This window comes from Astyanax mexicanus, chromosome 1 (genome assembly GCF_023375975.1).
Source record: "Astyanax mexicanus isolate ESR-SI-001 chromosome 1, AstMex3_surface, whole genome shotgun sequence".
In the NCBI taxonomy this organism is placed as follows: domain Eukaryota; kingdom Metazoa; phylum Chordata; class Actinopteri; order Characiformes; family Acestrorhamphidae; genus Astyanax; species Astyanax mexicanus.
Genome location: NC_064408.1, coordinates 26,621,889 through 26,640,455, shown reverse-complemented (window position 1 = coordinate 26,640,455; position 18,567 = coordinate 26,621,889). Strand labels below are relative to the sequence as shown.

Genomic DNA, 18,567 nt, shown 5'->3' with positions numbered 1-18,567 from the left:
CCGGGATCGCATATTTACCCAGTGACGTCAAGTGGAAGTGAGGCCAGTAGCACTGAGGAATGAACTAATATGCTCTGAGATCAAACACACACGCACACATGCGCACACACTCCGAGCTGTAAAACCGGCTGAGCTCGGTGAATCACCAGACCTCCCACAGTTATTTGTAAGAATACAAAGATTTGAGGAAATGAATTATTGCGCTCATGCTAGGGCTACACAGTAGAGGTATTGAACGCTGAATGCTTGAGTAATGATTAAGTTGAGTTTATACACAGATTTAAATTATTATACTTTAGCTAGTTTGTAAATGACTGTTACTACTAGAGACTACTAATGTACTGATCCAGTTTTCACCTTCCGATCCGATCAGAGTAATTTAATGCAGAGTATTGGCCAACAGCGTTCAAATGATTATATTTATAGAGATAATGCACAAAGTTTAGGAAAGATTAGCTGCTACCTATTACTGAAAAAATAACACCTTAGCAAGTAAGCTATTTAATAGTTAAATTCTGGATTTTTTATTTTCAGTAGCCCACTTTTTTATTCTTAATTTTTGTGTACCATGATACACATATCAAGCATTTATTTATGTATTTGTTTCTTTTTTGTTAACAAAAATGTCATGTGTTTGGTTATTGATAAAAACATGAAACATAAACAAAAACAGATTTAGACCAATTATGTAGTCTATTTATAGTAACACATTTCTTTATTTTGACTGTTGTATTTTTGATAATTGTTAGAACTGTTGTCCCTTCTAATGAATATTTTTGCTGATCTCGTCCCAGTACCATATTGAATTGTGGTTGTCTTTACTTATATCATATCATTAGTTGATAGAAAATATACAAATAGATAAAGAAATGCTGGATATGTGTATGGTGGTAAACACAAGTGATTTTACTGCAGTGGTTAAAAAAAAAATTAAGAGTGAATCCGGTTTGGTAACAAATAAAAAATAGCCTAACAAATAGCACAGACCTGCACAGGCTATCATATAAGATCATATAAGACACGTCAAGACAGTAGGGTTAGCAACCAAAAACCCAAAGGGGTTTACGAACATGTCTACGCTAATGGCTTATTGCTATCTTGGCTACAGCAAACACAGGTGTGCCACTGACTGACTTTAACCCTGACAACAGTCAACAGTCAGACATCCTTTACTATATTGGCAGTGCATGTGAACCACTTGGGCTCAATGCACATACACCCCTACTCATTACACACAGACATGAGCACACTGCAGCACAATCCCAACTTTTACATCATAACATAACATTTACAGCTGTTTCTGTAAATTACCTGCTTGCACACCTTCACAGCATAAACGAGCAGGTCAGTTTCCTTTGCTGAGAAGCGCAGAAGCACTGCGCCATTAAAATACCAATCTGCCAAAGTCAGAGCACACCTGGCACCTTTGAGCCGCGCAAGGCGTTTTTTTTCCCATTGTTACAGCAAAGACATACTGACACACCCTAAATCAAGCTGCAAGGTGCACGATTAGAGGCTCACATATAGAGCTCTAAAATAGGGCGCAAAGTGTCTAATTTTGTGTCTAAGCTTAAGTTGTTTTCGTGATAAAAATTTTGTTCAACTTAAAGTAGTTTAGGTATACCAACTGCTGCAAACTAATACGATTGAATAAGAAGCTACCAACTAACAAGCCATTTTTAAGCTTGATTGCAATTAACCTCTTTTTACTAAAATCCACTGATTTTTTGGCATTTTTTTGCCATTTTGTTGTTTTTTTTGGATGTAAAGGTTCTTAAAATCTAATAAATCTATCCCTCCTTAAAGCTTTAGAGGGCTATGCAGGGTTTGCCCATTTAACATCTATAATAACTCTGATGTTATTTACTCATCATAATCAGTAGGTTATTATATTGGATTACTTGCATAATCGGTGACGACACTGACAACACCCGGTCAATAATGATAAATGTGTAATGAATATATTGCACGTCTTGTGCACTTGCTTGTGTGCCCACATCTAAACACTGCTACAGGTTGTAAAGTGGGTTAAGTCTTGGTCTCTGAGCTCACACGGTTCAGCTGTGAGAAGCAGGAGAAGTGTTATAGCTCCAGACACACGTTCACACACGTTCACGTAATTTTTACATTTGCACTCCTCACATCCCCCCCTCCCCAACCTGGGAAACGCATGCAAAGACATACATCAATCACTTCATCTGACCTACATTCTCAACTCTGAGACATTTATGTGTGTGAGAGTTTGTGTGTGTGTGATAAAGGCATACTTTTATCAGGATTTGCAGCTTGTTGTTCTCCAAGTAAATGATTGTTGCAGTGTGACAATAGAGGCTGGTTGAGGCTGAAGTGATAGAGTGAGAGGCCGGCCGGGTGTTCCATAGGTGCCAGTCTCCGGCGGCTGAAAGGCGCATTGTAACGAATCAATTATGTCTGCATTTACGTCAGAGCAGCGTGTGTGAGAGAGAGGGGCAGAGACTCTGAAACTGCATTATAAGGTGCTCCTAGTTCCTGCAGTGTCTTACATATACAAAGAGCTTTACTTCACTTTATTACTGCTAATGCTTTTATTGCAGGCAGTACCTAAGATGACGTTCAGGATGAAAAGCTTTATGGAGGTTTATCAGCTCATATGCTCATAAACTAGTTTTAAACCAAACCAGCTTCATCATGTTGTCTTTGTCATCATTTTTTAAGGGTGCATGTATGATCGGTGCTAAATATATTTTGACAAATGGGGAAAGCTGAAGTATGATTGTTGCAATTTAGCACCCTATTTTTAAAGTTAGATTTTTAATTTAATTTACTCAGGATAGCTGATAACATTGTAGTAGTGTTGGGTAGGGCTGGGCGTGTTCAATACTTTCAGTTCAGTACCTATACCCAAACAATACTTTTTCAGTACCTTTTTCTAAATTCTAACCAAAAAATACAAAAAGCGAAAATTATTATTTTCACCAAATTATTATTATTATTATTGTTGGATCTTTATTAAGAAAAAAAAAATCAGCGTTATTTTAACTGCTTAAACTACACATATTTTCCGTAAGCATATTGCAGGATGCATTTTTTAAGAATTTTTTTAAGTTATTTTAAGAAATATCAGTGTTAGATTGGCAAACTTAAATAATATTTATATTAGTGGTATCAATCACTTTTAAAATTCTGTGTTATTGTGGATCACAGTAGTAAGAGTGTAATGTGGTTTAGGTCTGGCAGACTAGATTTTACCATTCAGTATTTTTACTGTATTATAATATCTCGGTCGGTACCTTTTTGCTAATTTCAGTACCAGCCCTATGGAAGATATGGCTAAAATTTATATCACAATATATTTCTTAACTTTTGTTGTACGTAATCACACATTAAGCTGCGTAATGTGGCAAAATTATTATATCACAATATTATTATAAGACATTTTTTCTAAACACAGTATTTATTAACAGACAGTTTTGACAGACAGAATGCACCAGCGGTGGCAGGTTAGTGCATATTACAGTGATTTTTATTTTATTTTTGTTGCGCATCATCCAGTTAAACATGTTTTTTACACTTTGTAAATAAATTACAAAATGAATTGGGTCAGTGTTATTTTAGCACTGGTGATATTCTCAATATGCTTATCAAAGCTGATTGTGCAGTAGTAATATGTTTGTGTCCCTTGACTCCGCCCCACTAGCCTGCAACATGCAGGAGAACTCCAACACAGAGCCAACTGATTATTTTTATTAACTTAAAATAATAATTTATCAATCATAACCTAGATAAAGTGTTTAATTAGCTGTGAAATTGATTTATGGTTATATCGCCTAGCATTACATTGTAGAGTAGATGTCACATCTTTAAAAACAAACAAGAAAACAAGATCTGTCTTTTGTGCGTGTGAGTATCATAGTCTCTTGTCAGTGTCTTTTGTTACTTATTGTGTTAAAAAAATCAATGTTATTATCTCCCAAAAAGTTGCTATTTACTTGTTGTCTTCTTATTTTTTTATGTATTTTTTTTTTTTTTATTGCATTCCTTTCCTTGATTCCTTACTCCTGTATTTTGGCGATGAAAGGGTTAACCCCCCACAGTAATGCTCAGCATTTATCTTTACATGTCAGTAAAGCTAGTAGACTTCATATACAGTGACCTCTGTCGTGGCCTCATTGGAAAGCGATAACATCCCCCCGCTCACTGCTGCCCTTTCTTCTTTCCCTCATGCTCACCTGTTACATAACAAGGGCAAGGCAATGAATTGCGTTGGAGATTCCATTATAATAGCGTAATGCCAGCAGCATACCAGCAACCAGTCAATGTCAGCTCACCCGCACAGCCACCATGAGGCTTTTACCTCGGCTCCTATTGTCCCTATCTGTTTTCCCTGCATCAGTCATTTAACCATAGCCATCATTCAGGCTATATTCACAAAGTGTTTCCTTAAATGACCCCCAGACACAGATTAGGAAGAGTTTCAAATAATCAGATTTAAATTTCTTTTACATTTAGTTTTGGAGTAATGAAGTAATGTAAGCAAATAAATGTTAGCATTGTGCTACAATGAATGCCTAAATCATCAAACAGGAATCTTTAGCAATGTTGAGTAGTTAGGTCATCTTAAGTTTTTGTGTGGTTTGTGACACTGTTTGATGCACATTCTCTGTATACTAGTGAATTTATATTTGTTAATACAAATATAATTACAGTTTTAATGTGATTTTCAAAATGGAGTAATCACGATTTTGCATCCTTACATACAGACATTTTATCGTTTTAATCTAAAATATTTGAAAACGCTACTTATTTCTGAAGTTGTTATCTGTCTTACCCTGGTTACCGGCGCCTCCCACAGACTAACACGCGCATATTTTTTAAACATTCCGCTGAGGACTGAGCTCGTACCGAAAAAAGTTCCAGCACGTTACCAGCACAAACACCCGGTGGGATAAAGCAAATACTTAGATAGAAATACATCCTACCATTTCTAAACACTGTAACTGTCATGTCTTAGCCCTGTCTCATGTCTCTGTGTGTGTCCCACGTGACCTGTGCCCCTGTGTTCTGTCTCAGTACTTTTCCATGTGTTTCTCATTTGTAGCTCCGCCCCTGCCCCAGGTGTTTCCAATTCTAGTGTGTTTCCTGTTTGTTAAATAGCCCTCGTCTACCACTTTGTCTCCGTCGGTCTTTGCACTAACCCCTGTTGTTTTGTCTCTCCGTGTTTCGTAGTTTCTCCGTTTTTCATAGCCTCTGTTCCTTGTTATTTTCCCTGTTTATTGCCCTGCTCCGTTTAGTCTTCCTAGTCCTGTTTATTTCTAGTTTCCCTTGATATTCTCTTGTATATACCCTGCTTTGTGTTTATTCCTAGTTTAGCTCCTTGTATATATTCCCTGTTTGTTTATCATTATTATTATCTCTAGTTTGTTTGTTTTAGTTCTCTGGTTCCTCTCGTTTGTTTCTGGTTATTTTCAGTCATTTAGTTTATTCCATAGTTCCTTGTATGTATCTCCCTGTTTTATGTTTAAGTGTTTACTTGTTTCTTGTTTTTGTTTATTTATATTTATTTATTAAATTATTCATTTTTCCCTTACCTGCACTTGTGTCCGCCTCCTCGTCTCCCTGCCTGGGTCATTCGTGACAGTAACATCACTCTCCAAGCACAAACCCACGTTTTTTTTATTTTTTATATTGAACCTAGTTGTGAACCATTTCTTGGTCATCTGTAGTATGATTTTTTTGGATAAAAAATCGAAGATTTTATTTGATTGGCCATATCGTCCAGCACTACCATATCGTTATATCACGCATGCTATGCAAATTGCTATGTTAGTGTGATTAATTTGTAAAAAAGCAACCATGTTCCAGTTGTTTTTATGAAAAGGTTTGGTTTTAGGAGGCATGATACTCAAGAGGGTACACCAAACCCTAGGAGGGTGAAAACTACCACACTCTGCCTCCAATACTTCCATCACCTCTTTTTAAACTGCCGCTGCATTGATTGACAGCAACTTTTGAGGAAAGCGCTGCGACTCGACTCCATTACATTAGCTAACAGACAGCTGTGCTGACCAACATCATCTTGGGAGTAATGTAGGGAGAAAGCACCATCTAAGAGAGAGCATGACCAATTGGGCTCTCTCTGACTCTGGCTGCTGATGGCAAGCAGCATGACCTGAGATTCGAACCGGTTATCCTAAATTCATAGTGGCAGCGCCTTAGTCTGCTGGACTACTCAAAGCCCTAAGCAAGCTAATTTTGATGAAAGCTAGTGACTTTTACTCATCAAGATGTAGCACAGTGTAAAGGTTATTTAAGTCCTCATTTGTTACATGTGTAGGAGATATATTCACTCCTACAAATTGTCCGATATTAAATTCAGCATTTTTTGCTGGGATTTAAATGCATATTAATAACACGATTAGTACTGTACGTCATTGTTGGATGGAACAATGAACCCCTATCCCTTTGTCTTATATCTGTCTTATATCTCACTTGTTGTATTTCACTAAAGATGCTTTATTTGCAGGTGAAGCACAGTCAACCTGCCACTTTAAACTGCTGAACAGATTTGCAGAGCTGAATATTGACATGCATGCTTTGCTGTTATACCTTCTATTCCAGACTTCGGCTTTGGAAACTTCTTCCGCCCAGGGGAGCCCCTGGCCACGTGGTGCGGCAGCCCCCCTTACGCTGCCCCAGAGGTGTTTGAAGGACAGCAGTATGAAGGTCCACAGCTGGATATTTGGGTAAGAGAGCATCAACACTACATTTAGTGCACAAACATTCCCAAGTTTGGAATTGCTGCAATATCCCATTCCTCAATAGAAGTGGTGTTATTTTAGATTAAATAACAAAAACATACAGCATGAAAAATGATTCCACACATTTAAAACTTCTGATGACCCCAATAGCCCAATCCACAGTCCAATCCTGCTGAGAGAATCAAAACTATGAGCTACAAGTATACCCAAGTCCCAAGCTCTTAAATCAAGGGCCTCCTGTTTGCTGTATTGTGGCCTCTTGGCCTCACTGGGACAAGTGCCACGGGTTGCATCACCGGCTAATGGTCATTTGGATTGATTTTCACTCCAAGAGCACATGCTTGTTATTTCCTGTTTGTTGTTGGAGTGGTCCTCTATCAGTAATGATGCTGTGTGTGTTTGTGTACTGTTATGTAGAGCATGGGGGTGGTCTTGTACGTGCTGGTGTGCGGAGCTCTTCCGTTCGATGGTCCCAGCCTGCCGGTTCTGAGACAGAGGGTGCTGGAGGGCCGTTTCCGCATCCCCTACTTCATGACTGAGGGTAAGACCAGGGTGTCCTTTTGTTAGGAAACACAATGTTCACTTCTGATTCAAGTGCTCTTCTGATTCAAGGGCCTGTTGGGGTTAGAACCGTACTACATATGATAAACTACAAGTACATCCCTTCAAAACAAACAGATTCTACCATTAAAGTGGAATTCTTGGTATAAGGTATGCACAGTTTATCGTTTCAGCATTGTTATTGCAATGTTGCAAAAGTCACATCAAGGAGTGGATGAAATGACTCTAAAATAATATCACAATATTTTAGCGATAAGACCAAACACAGAATATTTTTATTATTATTTCTTATATAAGAATACTGCTGCAACAAAATAAATATTAACATTTTATTTATTCAGTAGGAAAAAAAAACTCAGTAGGAAAAAAATAAACTTACCAAGACTCTGATAATGTTCATAATAATAATAACAGTGTAACAAAACTTGAAAAAAAACAAATAAAAATAATAATGTATCAACAAAAAGTATTTTTAAGAAACTGTTCCAATTTTTCATTACTAATCTACATTCAGCTTTGTATACACAGAATTAATAATCAACATGATATCTAACATTGCAGTATTTATCACAAAACCTAATGTATTGTACCATATTTTTTCAAATATAATCCTCTTGACTTGACTGGACTCGTGCAGACATTTCTTAATGTTATTACAAATTGAGGAAACAACTACCTGAAAAAGCTTTGCTCCCTTCTTATGAGCGTTGTTTTGCTTTGTGTGCATCAGTTCTGTAAATATTGGGGTGTTAGGGGAGCCCATAGTTGACATCTTTTAACTTTGTCTTATGAATATTTATGCATTTTAGATCTTTACATTAACTGAATTTTTGGAAAGCAAAACCTTTGCATCAGTAGTAATGGTGTGAGACGGTGTCAGGTTGCGGGCAGGAAGGACGAGGAGAGCGGATGCAAATGCGAGTGAATTTATTACACAGATAACAAAAGACAAAAATAAACAAATAAACTGAAACTAAACTGAAAACAAGAAATATGGGAAACAGAGACGCAACCATAACAGGCTAACAAAGCACAAGAACCGACACGAGGGAAAGGGAGCACGGACTATAAATAGTGTAACACACACGGGAAACAGAACACCTGGGGCTAAGGGGCGGAGTTACAAATGAACACAGGTGAGGGCAAGAAACACTGAGGAACACGGATCACGTGGGAGACACACTCACAGTCACAAGCAGAGACAGGCACAGAAAAGGTAAATAAACACAGAAACACGAGAACAGACAGGGACCACGTGACAGACGGTTGCAATTTCTATCCATTTATTGTCTATCCATTTATTGTCATATTCACAAGACTGGTGAAAAATAGCAAAAAAATGTATTCGAATTAATCTAATATATAAAGTAATTTCCTTTACCCTTAATTTATCCATTTAACCAAGATGATTGCATCTTCAAATTTAAAGTTGCAGTTATAAATTGTGTTACGTAGTCATAAATGCTCTTTCCTCTTGACCAAATTGATTTAGGCTTTAAGCTGCTGCTAAATTATACTGCTGTTTTTTGTTATATAAGCCTAGATACCAAATATGTCTGGGCTTGGGAACATTTGGCTGAGCTTCCATAGTAATAAAGACTTTATAATATATGGTCACAGGCAGTCCAGCTTATCTGAGAGGTGCTCCAATCTATTCATCTAAAAAAATCAAAGAAAACAAAAGGGTAAGTTATTTTGTCTCAAAAGAATTAGTAGACAAGGTTTAATATTATATATACAGTGGTATGAAAGTTTGGGCACACCTGATAATTTTCATGATTTTTCTTTATAAATCATTGGTTGTTCGGATCAGCAGTTTCAATAAAATATATCATATAGCAGATGAAGACAGTGATATTTGATAATTAAATTAAGTTTATAGGATTCACAGAATGTATGCAATATTTCTTAATTCTCAAAAATAGGCAGGTGCATAAATTTGGGTGCCCCAACAGAAAATTTGCAGTACAAGTTCCTCATTTTAGCTTATCAAATTATTATTAAATGCTATTTTTTCAGTCCCTTTTAGTTGTAAACGCTTAGCTGCATTGAAAATTAGGGTTTTCCTCAATATATTTCCGGGTAAAAATAAATTTTTTTTAATAATTGATTGATTGATAAAAAAAATTCTTTATCTTCTTTATAAATTTATACTGGAGCTACAGTACTAATTAATGATAACACATTTTGGATGCTCGTTCTTTAGAAACCTGTTCAGCAGTGCAGGCGTCCAAACCCTGCCTCTTCAGCTCTCTGCCGCTCTGTCCTCAGATTGTGAGCACCTGATCCGGAGGATGCTGGTGCTGGACCCAGCCAAGCGCTTGTCCCTGAGTCAGATCCGCGAGCACCGCTGGATGGTGCAGGAGATGCCGTCTCAGAGGCCTGTGCTGTACCGGCAGGGCGTGGCCACAGACAGTAAGGCGGGCCTGGGAGAACACAGCGAGCAGGTGCTCCGCCTCATGCACAGCCTTGGCATCGATCAGCACAAGACTATAGAGGTAAATTTGGCTTTTCGCAAGTCAGAGAAGAAGTTTTACAGATACATATGCATTATACTGGGTTTGTAGATGGCTGAGACAAATAAATATGATGGGATGTTATAAAGTATACTCAATATAGGTCTATATTTAGGTGTCACAGAGTATATATATACATATATATATATATATATATATATATCATATGGACATGTGATATGTATGATCATATGAAGACTGGAACAACAGATGGTTCTTACATTCCTGTAATGGCTCTTTTGAAAAATGCCTGAGACTCTTTAACCTTTGTAAGGTTTTCATATTTTGTTACACAGGTAGTTCTGCTTGGTTTGGTGGACCAATTACATTTTGGGGCTTTTAATTTTAAATTTAAAGTTTATTTTTTTTTAAATACTCAGCAGACATTTGCTTCATCCCAATTAAAAAGTAATATAAATAACTTTTTATGATTTTCTATATTTCTGCATAAACATGACCTAAAACATGATCAGATAGTGTAACTACGTTCTCTTCGTCTACTTTTTGGAAAAATCGAATAATGTTTTATGTCATATTTATGCAGAAATATAGAAATTTACAAACTTTCAAGCACCACTGTATGTTACATTTGTTTCTTTTACCTTTGTTAAATTAAATACTGTAATATTCAAATGAATATTACAGTATAGTTTTGGAAAAACTTGCTTCATTTGCTACGGCCATTGATCTTAGTTTAAAAAAAATAATAATTATTTGTAGACAGTAAACGTGAGTAGCGGAGATGGAGAGAGCAGGAGAGAGAAGGCAAAATCCACACTAATAGTTACTCTCATTAATGTTTTTCTGTTTGCCTTCAAAGAAAATGCATTCTGTTTACACTTTGTCTTAAATGTGGATTCTAGTCAGATCCATCTTTGATCACCTCCAAATGTGGTTTGAGTGAAATGATCATTAATTAATCATAACATCTCTTGGGGGTGTTTACACCTGGCTTTTCAAAGTAATGATCTGATCACGGAAAACGCATGTTAATACACAGTTACTATACACAGGCCCTACATGACCATAACCCTATAATTTAATATAGCAATAGAATCCTCCATCTTGAAGCCTGAATGTTCATCCAAATCTCTACAAGAATGTTCTTCATTCTTTTATCTCCTCCTCCCTTCACGCAGTCTCTCCAGAACAAAAGCTACAACCATTTTGCTGCTATCTACTACCTGCTGGTGGAGCGACTGAAGGCGCACCGGAGCAGCTTCCCCGTCGAGCAGCGTCTCAACGCCACCCAGCGCCGTCCTAGTACTGTCGCCGAGCAGACTGTCGTCAAGGTAACGCTTTCCTGCCCAGGTGCCCTAGCCACGTTCCAACAGCGCTGTTATAAGAGTGCAAATAAAAGTCACGCGAAGAGCAAATGTCTGATGCAGAGGCAGAACACTGGAGCTTATAGGTCACCAGAACACTGGTGCAGAAAACCACGCTAAACTGGTGTCACCTGTGTCTGTGTGTTTCACTAATTGATAAATACATACATTTAAAATGAAATACAAAATTTGAGATAGTAAAATTTTGGTGTCCAAAAAGTGTTTTTAGTTTTTTTTTGCACTGGAAATAACATGTATTATTCAGATATGAAATATCAAACATGAAAAACATAGCATAGTGTGGTGAGGTAGCATCCTAGCATTCGATTCCTCGGCCCACCACAGAAAATCAATAAAAGAGTCCTTGAATCAGAATAAGAATCGAGAATGTCATACTTTTAGATGTTTATGTTATGTAAAATATTTAAGATTTTGATATGTAAAATGAAAAACTGATTTTTGGTCACAATAGGTAAAATATTTGATGGGATGCAGCTTCTACATGTATACTATTATTGGATCATCTAAAAAAGGTTTGCTATACATTGACTGATACCAGTAAAAGGTCTCCTCCTCTGTTCAGGCTCAGGTTGGTCTTGCTTCTCAGGCTTCACGGCACCTGCGCTCCCCTGTCCTCCTGCAGACATCCACTGAGACCTTCAGCTTCCCACAGTGCCCTGCTTCCCCTGACCAGGCCCTCATGGAGGAGGAGGTGGCCACTCCAAAGGTCAGTGAAATATCAAATTTTACAAAATGCAGTGAAAATGCACCTCACTGAAATACACATCCTACTGCAGCTCGTAGCCATTTATTGTAGTCATTGTTTTATATATTTACATATTTTATAAATTCATGCAAACATCTATAAAAATATTGCTGTCACGCAAAAACTCTCTGGACCCTATTTTAGCGATTCATAGGTGACTCTTATTCACACACCGCACAGCTTGATTAAGGGAGTGTCGATATTGTTTGGTATTATAACAACACAAAAAGTATGCCTTGCCAGCTCGAAACACAACAAAGGTGCACCTGTATTGCCGAGATAGCAATGAACATCTGACTTGTTGACTTCATGTTATAATCAGTCTGCTGCCAGGATATCAACACGTCAGAAATTTACCTAAACACCTCTCATATAGACCAAAGACATATCACAAGCACCTTTGCAATTCAAACAATGCAGGTGCAAGGCGTGAAAATAGACTGCTGACGGGGTGTAAGATAGCAATGAGCATCACAACGGGCCCTAAGTTTTGGTTTATTTCATTGTGAATGAACCAATAGAAATGCTCCAAAATTACTTCCAGTCAGTGTTAAGAACCTTGTAAGACTCCTGTAAAGTTGCAGTTTTGGTGATGCAAGGTTTTTAGAGGGACAGCAAATTTTAAAGATGTTTTCGTAAAGATTTCGTTATTTATGAACAAGTGCACAAGGGCCCACACACAATTCTGAAAAGCCTGCACAAATTCACTCTACTGCTGTAATTTAAACAACGCAGGTGCAAGACATGAAAATAGACTGTTGATGGGGTGTAAGATAGCAATGGGCATTGCAACATGCCTTACACAGGGTGTGAGATAAGACCATCTTTCTCTATTTTTTATAGTTTTTCACCATTGTGCATAATTTGAGTTTTGGTTTATTTTATGGTGAATGAACCAATAGGAATGATCCAAAATTACTTCTAGTTAATGTTAAGAATCTTGTAAGAGACCTGTAAAGTTGCAGTTTTGGTAATGCAATGTTTTTGGAGGGACAGCAATATTTTTAAAGATGTTTTTGTAAAGATTTCGTTATGTATAAACAAGTGCACAAGGACCCACACACAATTCTGAAAAGTCTGCACAAATTCACTCTACTGCTGTAAACGATGGTAGAGTTTGGAAAAATTGGAAAATAGGAGAACTCTCAATAGGTAGAACAGTCTGTTGAGTTGTGCACCACACCGCTATGGTGAGATCTTGCACTGCTGAATGCACCAGTGGAAACGAGTGTGCCGTCTTCCAGTGCGGCGGCAGGTCCTGGCGGCGCGAACGAGGAAAGCGAGCCGAGTCTGAATCCATGTGCTGTAGCCGGAGGCTGTATTTGTGCGCTGGTCGGGATTTTTTAAAATAGCAGCGTTACTCATTGCGTGCCTCTGGATGACGGCAGCAAGGGCTTCTTTTGTCTGCGGCGTGTGAAGTTCCTCCGCCACCATGCCACCCTCCACTCTTCCTCATGACTCATCATCCTCATCATCGGCGGAGAATCAGTCCCTGCTCCGGAATCCTAAAATAACAGCAGTGCAGAGACTGCAACTAATGAAACCCCCCACCCCCCAGCTCACACCACCACCCCACTCCCCTCCGTCTCTGAGCTTTACATCCTAATGGCGCTGGCTGGGGATGTGTATGGGCTTGAGTTGGAGTGTAGGGCGTCTGCTGGAAGGCTTAAGAGCACTGTGAGTGGAAAATCACTGTGTGTTTGGATTTTGAGCTATGTGGCCCTTTTGTTTGAGCTCGGTTGCTTAAGTCCCACCGCTGAGCCGGGCCAGCTGCTGGCGGTTACACAACACGTTGGGCCATCGGGCGTTTGCCAGCCCTTGTCTGCCCAGCGCTGGGCCACCCTGTAGCCATACTTTTCTGTCTTCATCCTTCTCTCTCTCTCTCTGAGTCTCTCTGAGTCCCTCTCCACCGCTCTTCCTCTCTTTCTCCGCCAGCCGTCAGGAGGTGTGACTGCGTACCACCTTTTTCAGCTAAATCAGGACCCTGGCTGTCGCTAGGCGGTCGCCATAGTTACCGTATATTTAATTCCCAGCTCTGTGGCTCAGCCTTTTCGTGGTTCTTATAAGCATCAGCTCCGTTCAGCTCTTAAAGCAATACTTCCTCAAAACGAGAACGTCACTAATAATGCAGCAGTGTGTGCTGAAGAGTGTGTGCACTAAGGATGTGACACCATTCGCCAGCACTTGTTGTTGTTGTTGTTGTTCATGAGTGAAACGGAAGGAGAACGCAAGCTTCAGTGCAGTCCTGTTGCTTTAACCTACATTAGATTGAACTGCCATCATGTTACGGTAATCAGTTTGTGCTATAATCTATTAGTGAAGAGTACCGGTAATATGGAGCTTTCTGCAACCGAACAGCAGATGGCTTAACTTTGGAGAGACAATTCTTTGTTCAGCTATACACAGTCTATGTTTTTAATTATTGTTCAGCTTTGGCAGATGTTAGTCTTTTCTGCTAGCTTTTTCTGAGGAGCACCAATTGCCTTTTCTGCCAACAAAGCATTAGCTTTTAGCAGGGCATATCTTTGCTTCTGCTGCTTTTATCTGGTTGTCCTAGCATTAGCTTTTAGTCTAGCATTCACCTTCTTCCCGGCTTCTATGAACAGATACCTCAGGACTGCTTCCATTTAATTCATTTAATTCAGGAGACCCACACACACATCCTTCAGGGATAGGTGCAACATTCTTTAACTTCCATGGCAGATAGCAAAAGACATGGGACATGCTACTAGTTTCTGTTTCATGACATGTGGCACATCAGTATAGAGAGTAGTGAGCAAACAACAAGCAGAGTGTAGAGTAACTGAGTGGATGTGAGTCCTCTACTGACAGTATCTGCTCTTATTTGTTCACAGTTGTCTGATCTTGACAATACCTTCAAGTCCTTCATGATGATTTTCTATTTTTGCTGTATCTTCCAGTTCTCGCAGTACCAAGTGTTCTCGTCTTTTTGTTCTTCCACCAGAGAAGTACAACTCGCAGAGATCACAGTGTGAAGTATGTCGAAGCATCATCCAGATGTTTTCAGATGCTCCGTTGCCCAGAAAAGCTCAAAGGACAGCTGAGTACAGGATGCTGTCGGATTCCTGACAAACGGATCACCGGCGGGCTTATCCTGATTTACGCTGCCGCTGGAAGCCAACGGGCATTTGATAGCATGAAGTAGCGTTACATAATTTAGATAAATCAAATGGACCGAGGGGCACGTAATCGGAGTCAGTGCACAAAAGATGATTAACCGGATGAGGATGTGAGGAGGCGGAATGGTTAATAGAATTTTCTTTCCTCGGCTTGTTGGTATTCGCAAAAAGCAGCCGCTGATTCCCCAGTGGTTTAGGCATCAGGGCCCCCTTTTTTCTGCTGTTTCGTTTTCTTGTTCTGGGTCTGATGCTATTGTAATGCAGATGGTGTATGTGTGTGTTTGTGTGTGTGTGTGTGTGTTTCATCTGTCAGTTCATAATATAAAACTCTCTTCCTTCTATAACCTATTTGCATACTGCACAAGAATAGCAAGCAGCAGCATCTCTTTCTGAATCCTGACGGTGTGTCTGTCGATTCCAGTGTTGCAGATTTGTTTAGATCTAAGGTGGCCATTATCTCACCTCGTGCCAGTTTAGCTTGCATAAGATTATATACATTTTGTGACAAAGGTGCCATAGAATAATTTTTTGGACTATTTTAAGTTGTTCTTTGATGTATAAACTTTGAATATGTGGTTTTAATTGTGATAAAAACATATATATGCAATTGTACAAGCCTGTTGTTTTTGTATAAGAGTGAAATACTGATTTTTCTTCATAATGTGTTTAGTAATTAGCTAAAGAGACTGCAGCCAGAGAGCTGGGTTAGCATTTAGCATTGCACGTACAAGGCAAACTGCATTTCTGAGTTGCTGTGTTTGATTTCTCATATATTTCTTCCATTTCACAATCTGTAGTATGTTTTTAAGGGGACAGTGTATAAACACACTGTGAGGAAAGTAGTTTTTAACATGGGCAAGATTACATTGATTAGAGTTTATGAATGTTGGTCATGATTGATCCATTTTCAATTATTGCCCAGCTCTGGCATATGCTAGCTTTTTCATTCTCCTGTCAGCCTAGCATTATCATTTAGAATTTAGCATATTATATTCTTGGTTCTATTGCTTTTTATCTGGTAGGTCATACTGTCTTATCTGGTTGTCCTATCTTTAGCTTTCAGCCTAGCATCCACCTTCTCCAAGGCTTCTGTAAACAGATAACTTTAGGACTGCTTCCTTCACTACGCCAACCCCAGGTCTTTCTCTGGTCAGCCTAGTGTTAGCATTTAGCCTTTATATTATTCTAAAGTGCTGTTGTGTTTTTTCATTCTTAAAAACGATAACTTTAAGTTAAAGTGGACTGGGTGGATGTAAGTTTGAATGGCATAACTATAAACTATAATAAGTCAGTGTTACCTTACTGTTTTGAAATCTTGGAACTGCTCTGTTTTTTTTTTTATCTTATTTCGTTCATAGTTTGTGTAAACTGTGGTGAAGAAAAAAAAAATGTGTACATGGATGTGTAATTTGATTAGTTGGGTTTGGATTGGATTTTAATGATCAGAAATAATAAGCTGAAAATGTATTTTGGCAAAAAGATCAACATTATTTAAAGTTAAATTGACTAATTACTTGTTTTATAGCAACTTCAATAAGTGGGCACCTTGAGATCTGATTAAAGCTTCCTCTCATTTTCTTAATTCAGGTGGACGGCTGCCTTTTAGACCCTCTGCCCCCAGTTGTGGTCCGGAAAGCCAGCGGCTCGCTGCCTGGAAACGTCCTGGAGACGTCTATTGACGAAGGTATCGAAGCTGAGGAAGATCAGACTCCGCCCCCTGCCACCTTCCAGGCTGCCCGCTTCAGCCAGCGCAGGCACACACTGTCTGAGGTCACGAACCACCCGGGAGCACTGCCCACCACAGGTATGTGTGACGGTGCAAGAACTTCCAGTAATTTTTCTGGTAGTTTTTGAAGCTAAATAATCCTACGACATAATACATACACTTTTATAAAACCTTCTAACTATTAAATTAGTAATGTACAGGGTTTGTACGATCATGAAAAATCATGGAATTTAAATTTTGCAACTTCCAGGCTTGGATAAGTTTTGGAACAATAAAAATACCCAGAAAGTTTGGAAAAGTTATGAAAATATGGTCTACAAATCTTTGTGTTTCCGTTTATCAATTGAGAAAATCTATTTTGAGCTAACAAATACATCATTTCAGAGATAATTCAGTAATTTAGCCCTACACAATGGAGCTCTCAGGATCTGACACACATTTTATTATTAAAGATTGTGTGTCAAATTTATTTTAGGCTTATTATAATCAATTTCGATTACAGTTTTAATTGATTTTTGGTTTTACTGTCCATGTCTGCACTGTTTTAAAAATCGTATGGTCATGAAAATTTGCCTTAGAAAAGTCATGAAAAAATCATGGAAATGTATTGGTTAAAAAGTGTATGATAATAAACATATGTATATAGACTGGTTATTAAAATTGCTGCACTAGTGAGTTAATGAGCTGTATCTGTGTGTTGTTCTCACAGGCAAACTCCTGTCTATGGGCCTGAACCCGTCTCTTGGCAGTATGGATTCAGAGTACGATATGGGCTCAACACACAGTGACCTCAGCCTGCCTGAAGACGCTCTGCCTCTTAGAGCCACACTGGCTGCTACACCCACTAGTCAAGCAGACCCCTCCTTCCTCCGCATGAAGCCTGTTAACCCCACCCTGCAGGCCCTAAGCTCAGAGGGACGGGACACGCACAACCATTCACCAACCAACTTCCGGGAAGGACGCAGAGCTTCCGACACTTCTCTCACGCAAGGTAGTTCTGTTACACTGATGGATTTTAATTGATGAGTGGACGGATAGGTTGTTAGTGGGATAAAATGATGAAAAGGCAGGTGGGTGAATAAACATGCAAATGGATAGATGGATAGATGGATTGGATGGATAGGCCGTTCCATGTAAACTGCTGTTCAGGTTGCTTCATTATTCGTCCGCTCTGTGGTTTTCCTTCTCCCTGTCATTCACATGCAGTTACTATAAAAACCTGTTTGCGTCAGTCTGTGCAATCCTATTCTCGGTTCATTTGAAGAACCCTGTAGTGCCTCCTTTTCCAGCCCACGCCAAATGACACTCACTCTGATTGACTCCTGACCTGCTATTAATGATGATTAAGTCTGAATCCTAAAAAAAGACCCTCTTGATGAGTCAGTCCAGTAGCAGGCGAGGCAGTTGTCAAAACTATGAAACAGCCCATCATTCTCAACAACTGCAGAATTACAGTATTCATCTGCTGATCAGTTTCTCTAACCTGTTCCTTCATCCCTTGTGTTCTGCTTATTTTCCAGGTCTGGTAGCTTTCCGGCAGCACCTCCAGAATCTGGCCAGGACTAAGGGTATTTTGGAGCTCAACAAAGCCCAAATGGTGCTTGGTTCTGGAGTTGGAGATTCCAGCTTTCAACCTAAACCCCTGGAGACTCAGCACCAGGTAAAGTTTCTCATGTGCTGGAAAATATGGAAAAGCTGGAAATATAGAGAATTGCTCCCCAGTCATTTAAGGAGAAATACAGCACTTTTAGCAGAAGCTCCCAACAGGCATGCAATGTAAGCGATCGGGGCATAGC

The 18,567-nt window shown here is 39.0% G+C and overlaps 1 protein-coding gene across 1 annotated transcript in view; it reads left to right on the top strand.

The window, feature by feature from the left end:
* Window positions 1-18,567, top strand: part of sik2a (salt-inducible kinase 2a) — a 39,581-nt gene that overhangs the window by 15,425 nt on the left and 5,589 nt on the right. Inside the window, exons 5-12 of the mRNA XM_007245233.4 lie at window positions 6,598-6,722; window positions 7,155-7,278; window positions 9,570-9,796; window positions 10,954-11,106; window positions 11,723-11,866; window positions 16,633-16,849; window positions 17,481-17,762; window positions 18,292-18,431. Coding sequence (XP_007245295.2) covers window positions 6,598-6,722; window positions 7,155-7,278; window positions 9,570-9,796; window positions 10,954-11,106; window positions 11,723-11,866; window positions 16,633-16,849; window positions 17,481-17,762; window positions 18,292-18,431 — 1,412 coding nt within the window. The remainder of the gene's footprint in view (window positions 1-6,597; window positions 6,723-7,154; window positions 7,279-9,569; window positions 9,797-10,953; window positions 11,107-11,722; window positions 11,867-16,632; window positions 16,850-17,480; window positions 17,763-18,291; window positions 18,432-18,567) is intronic.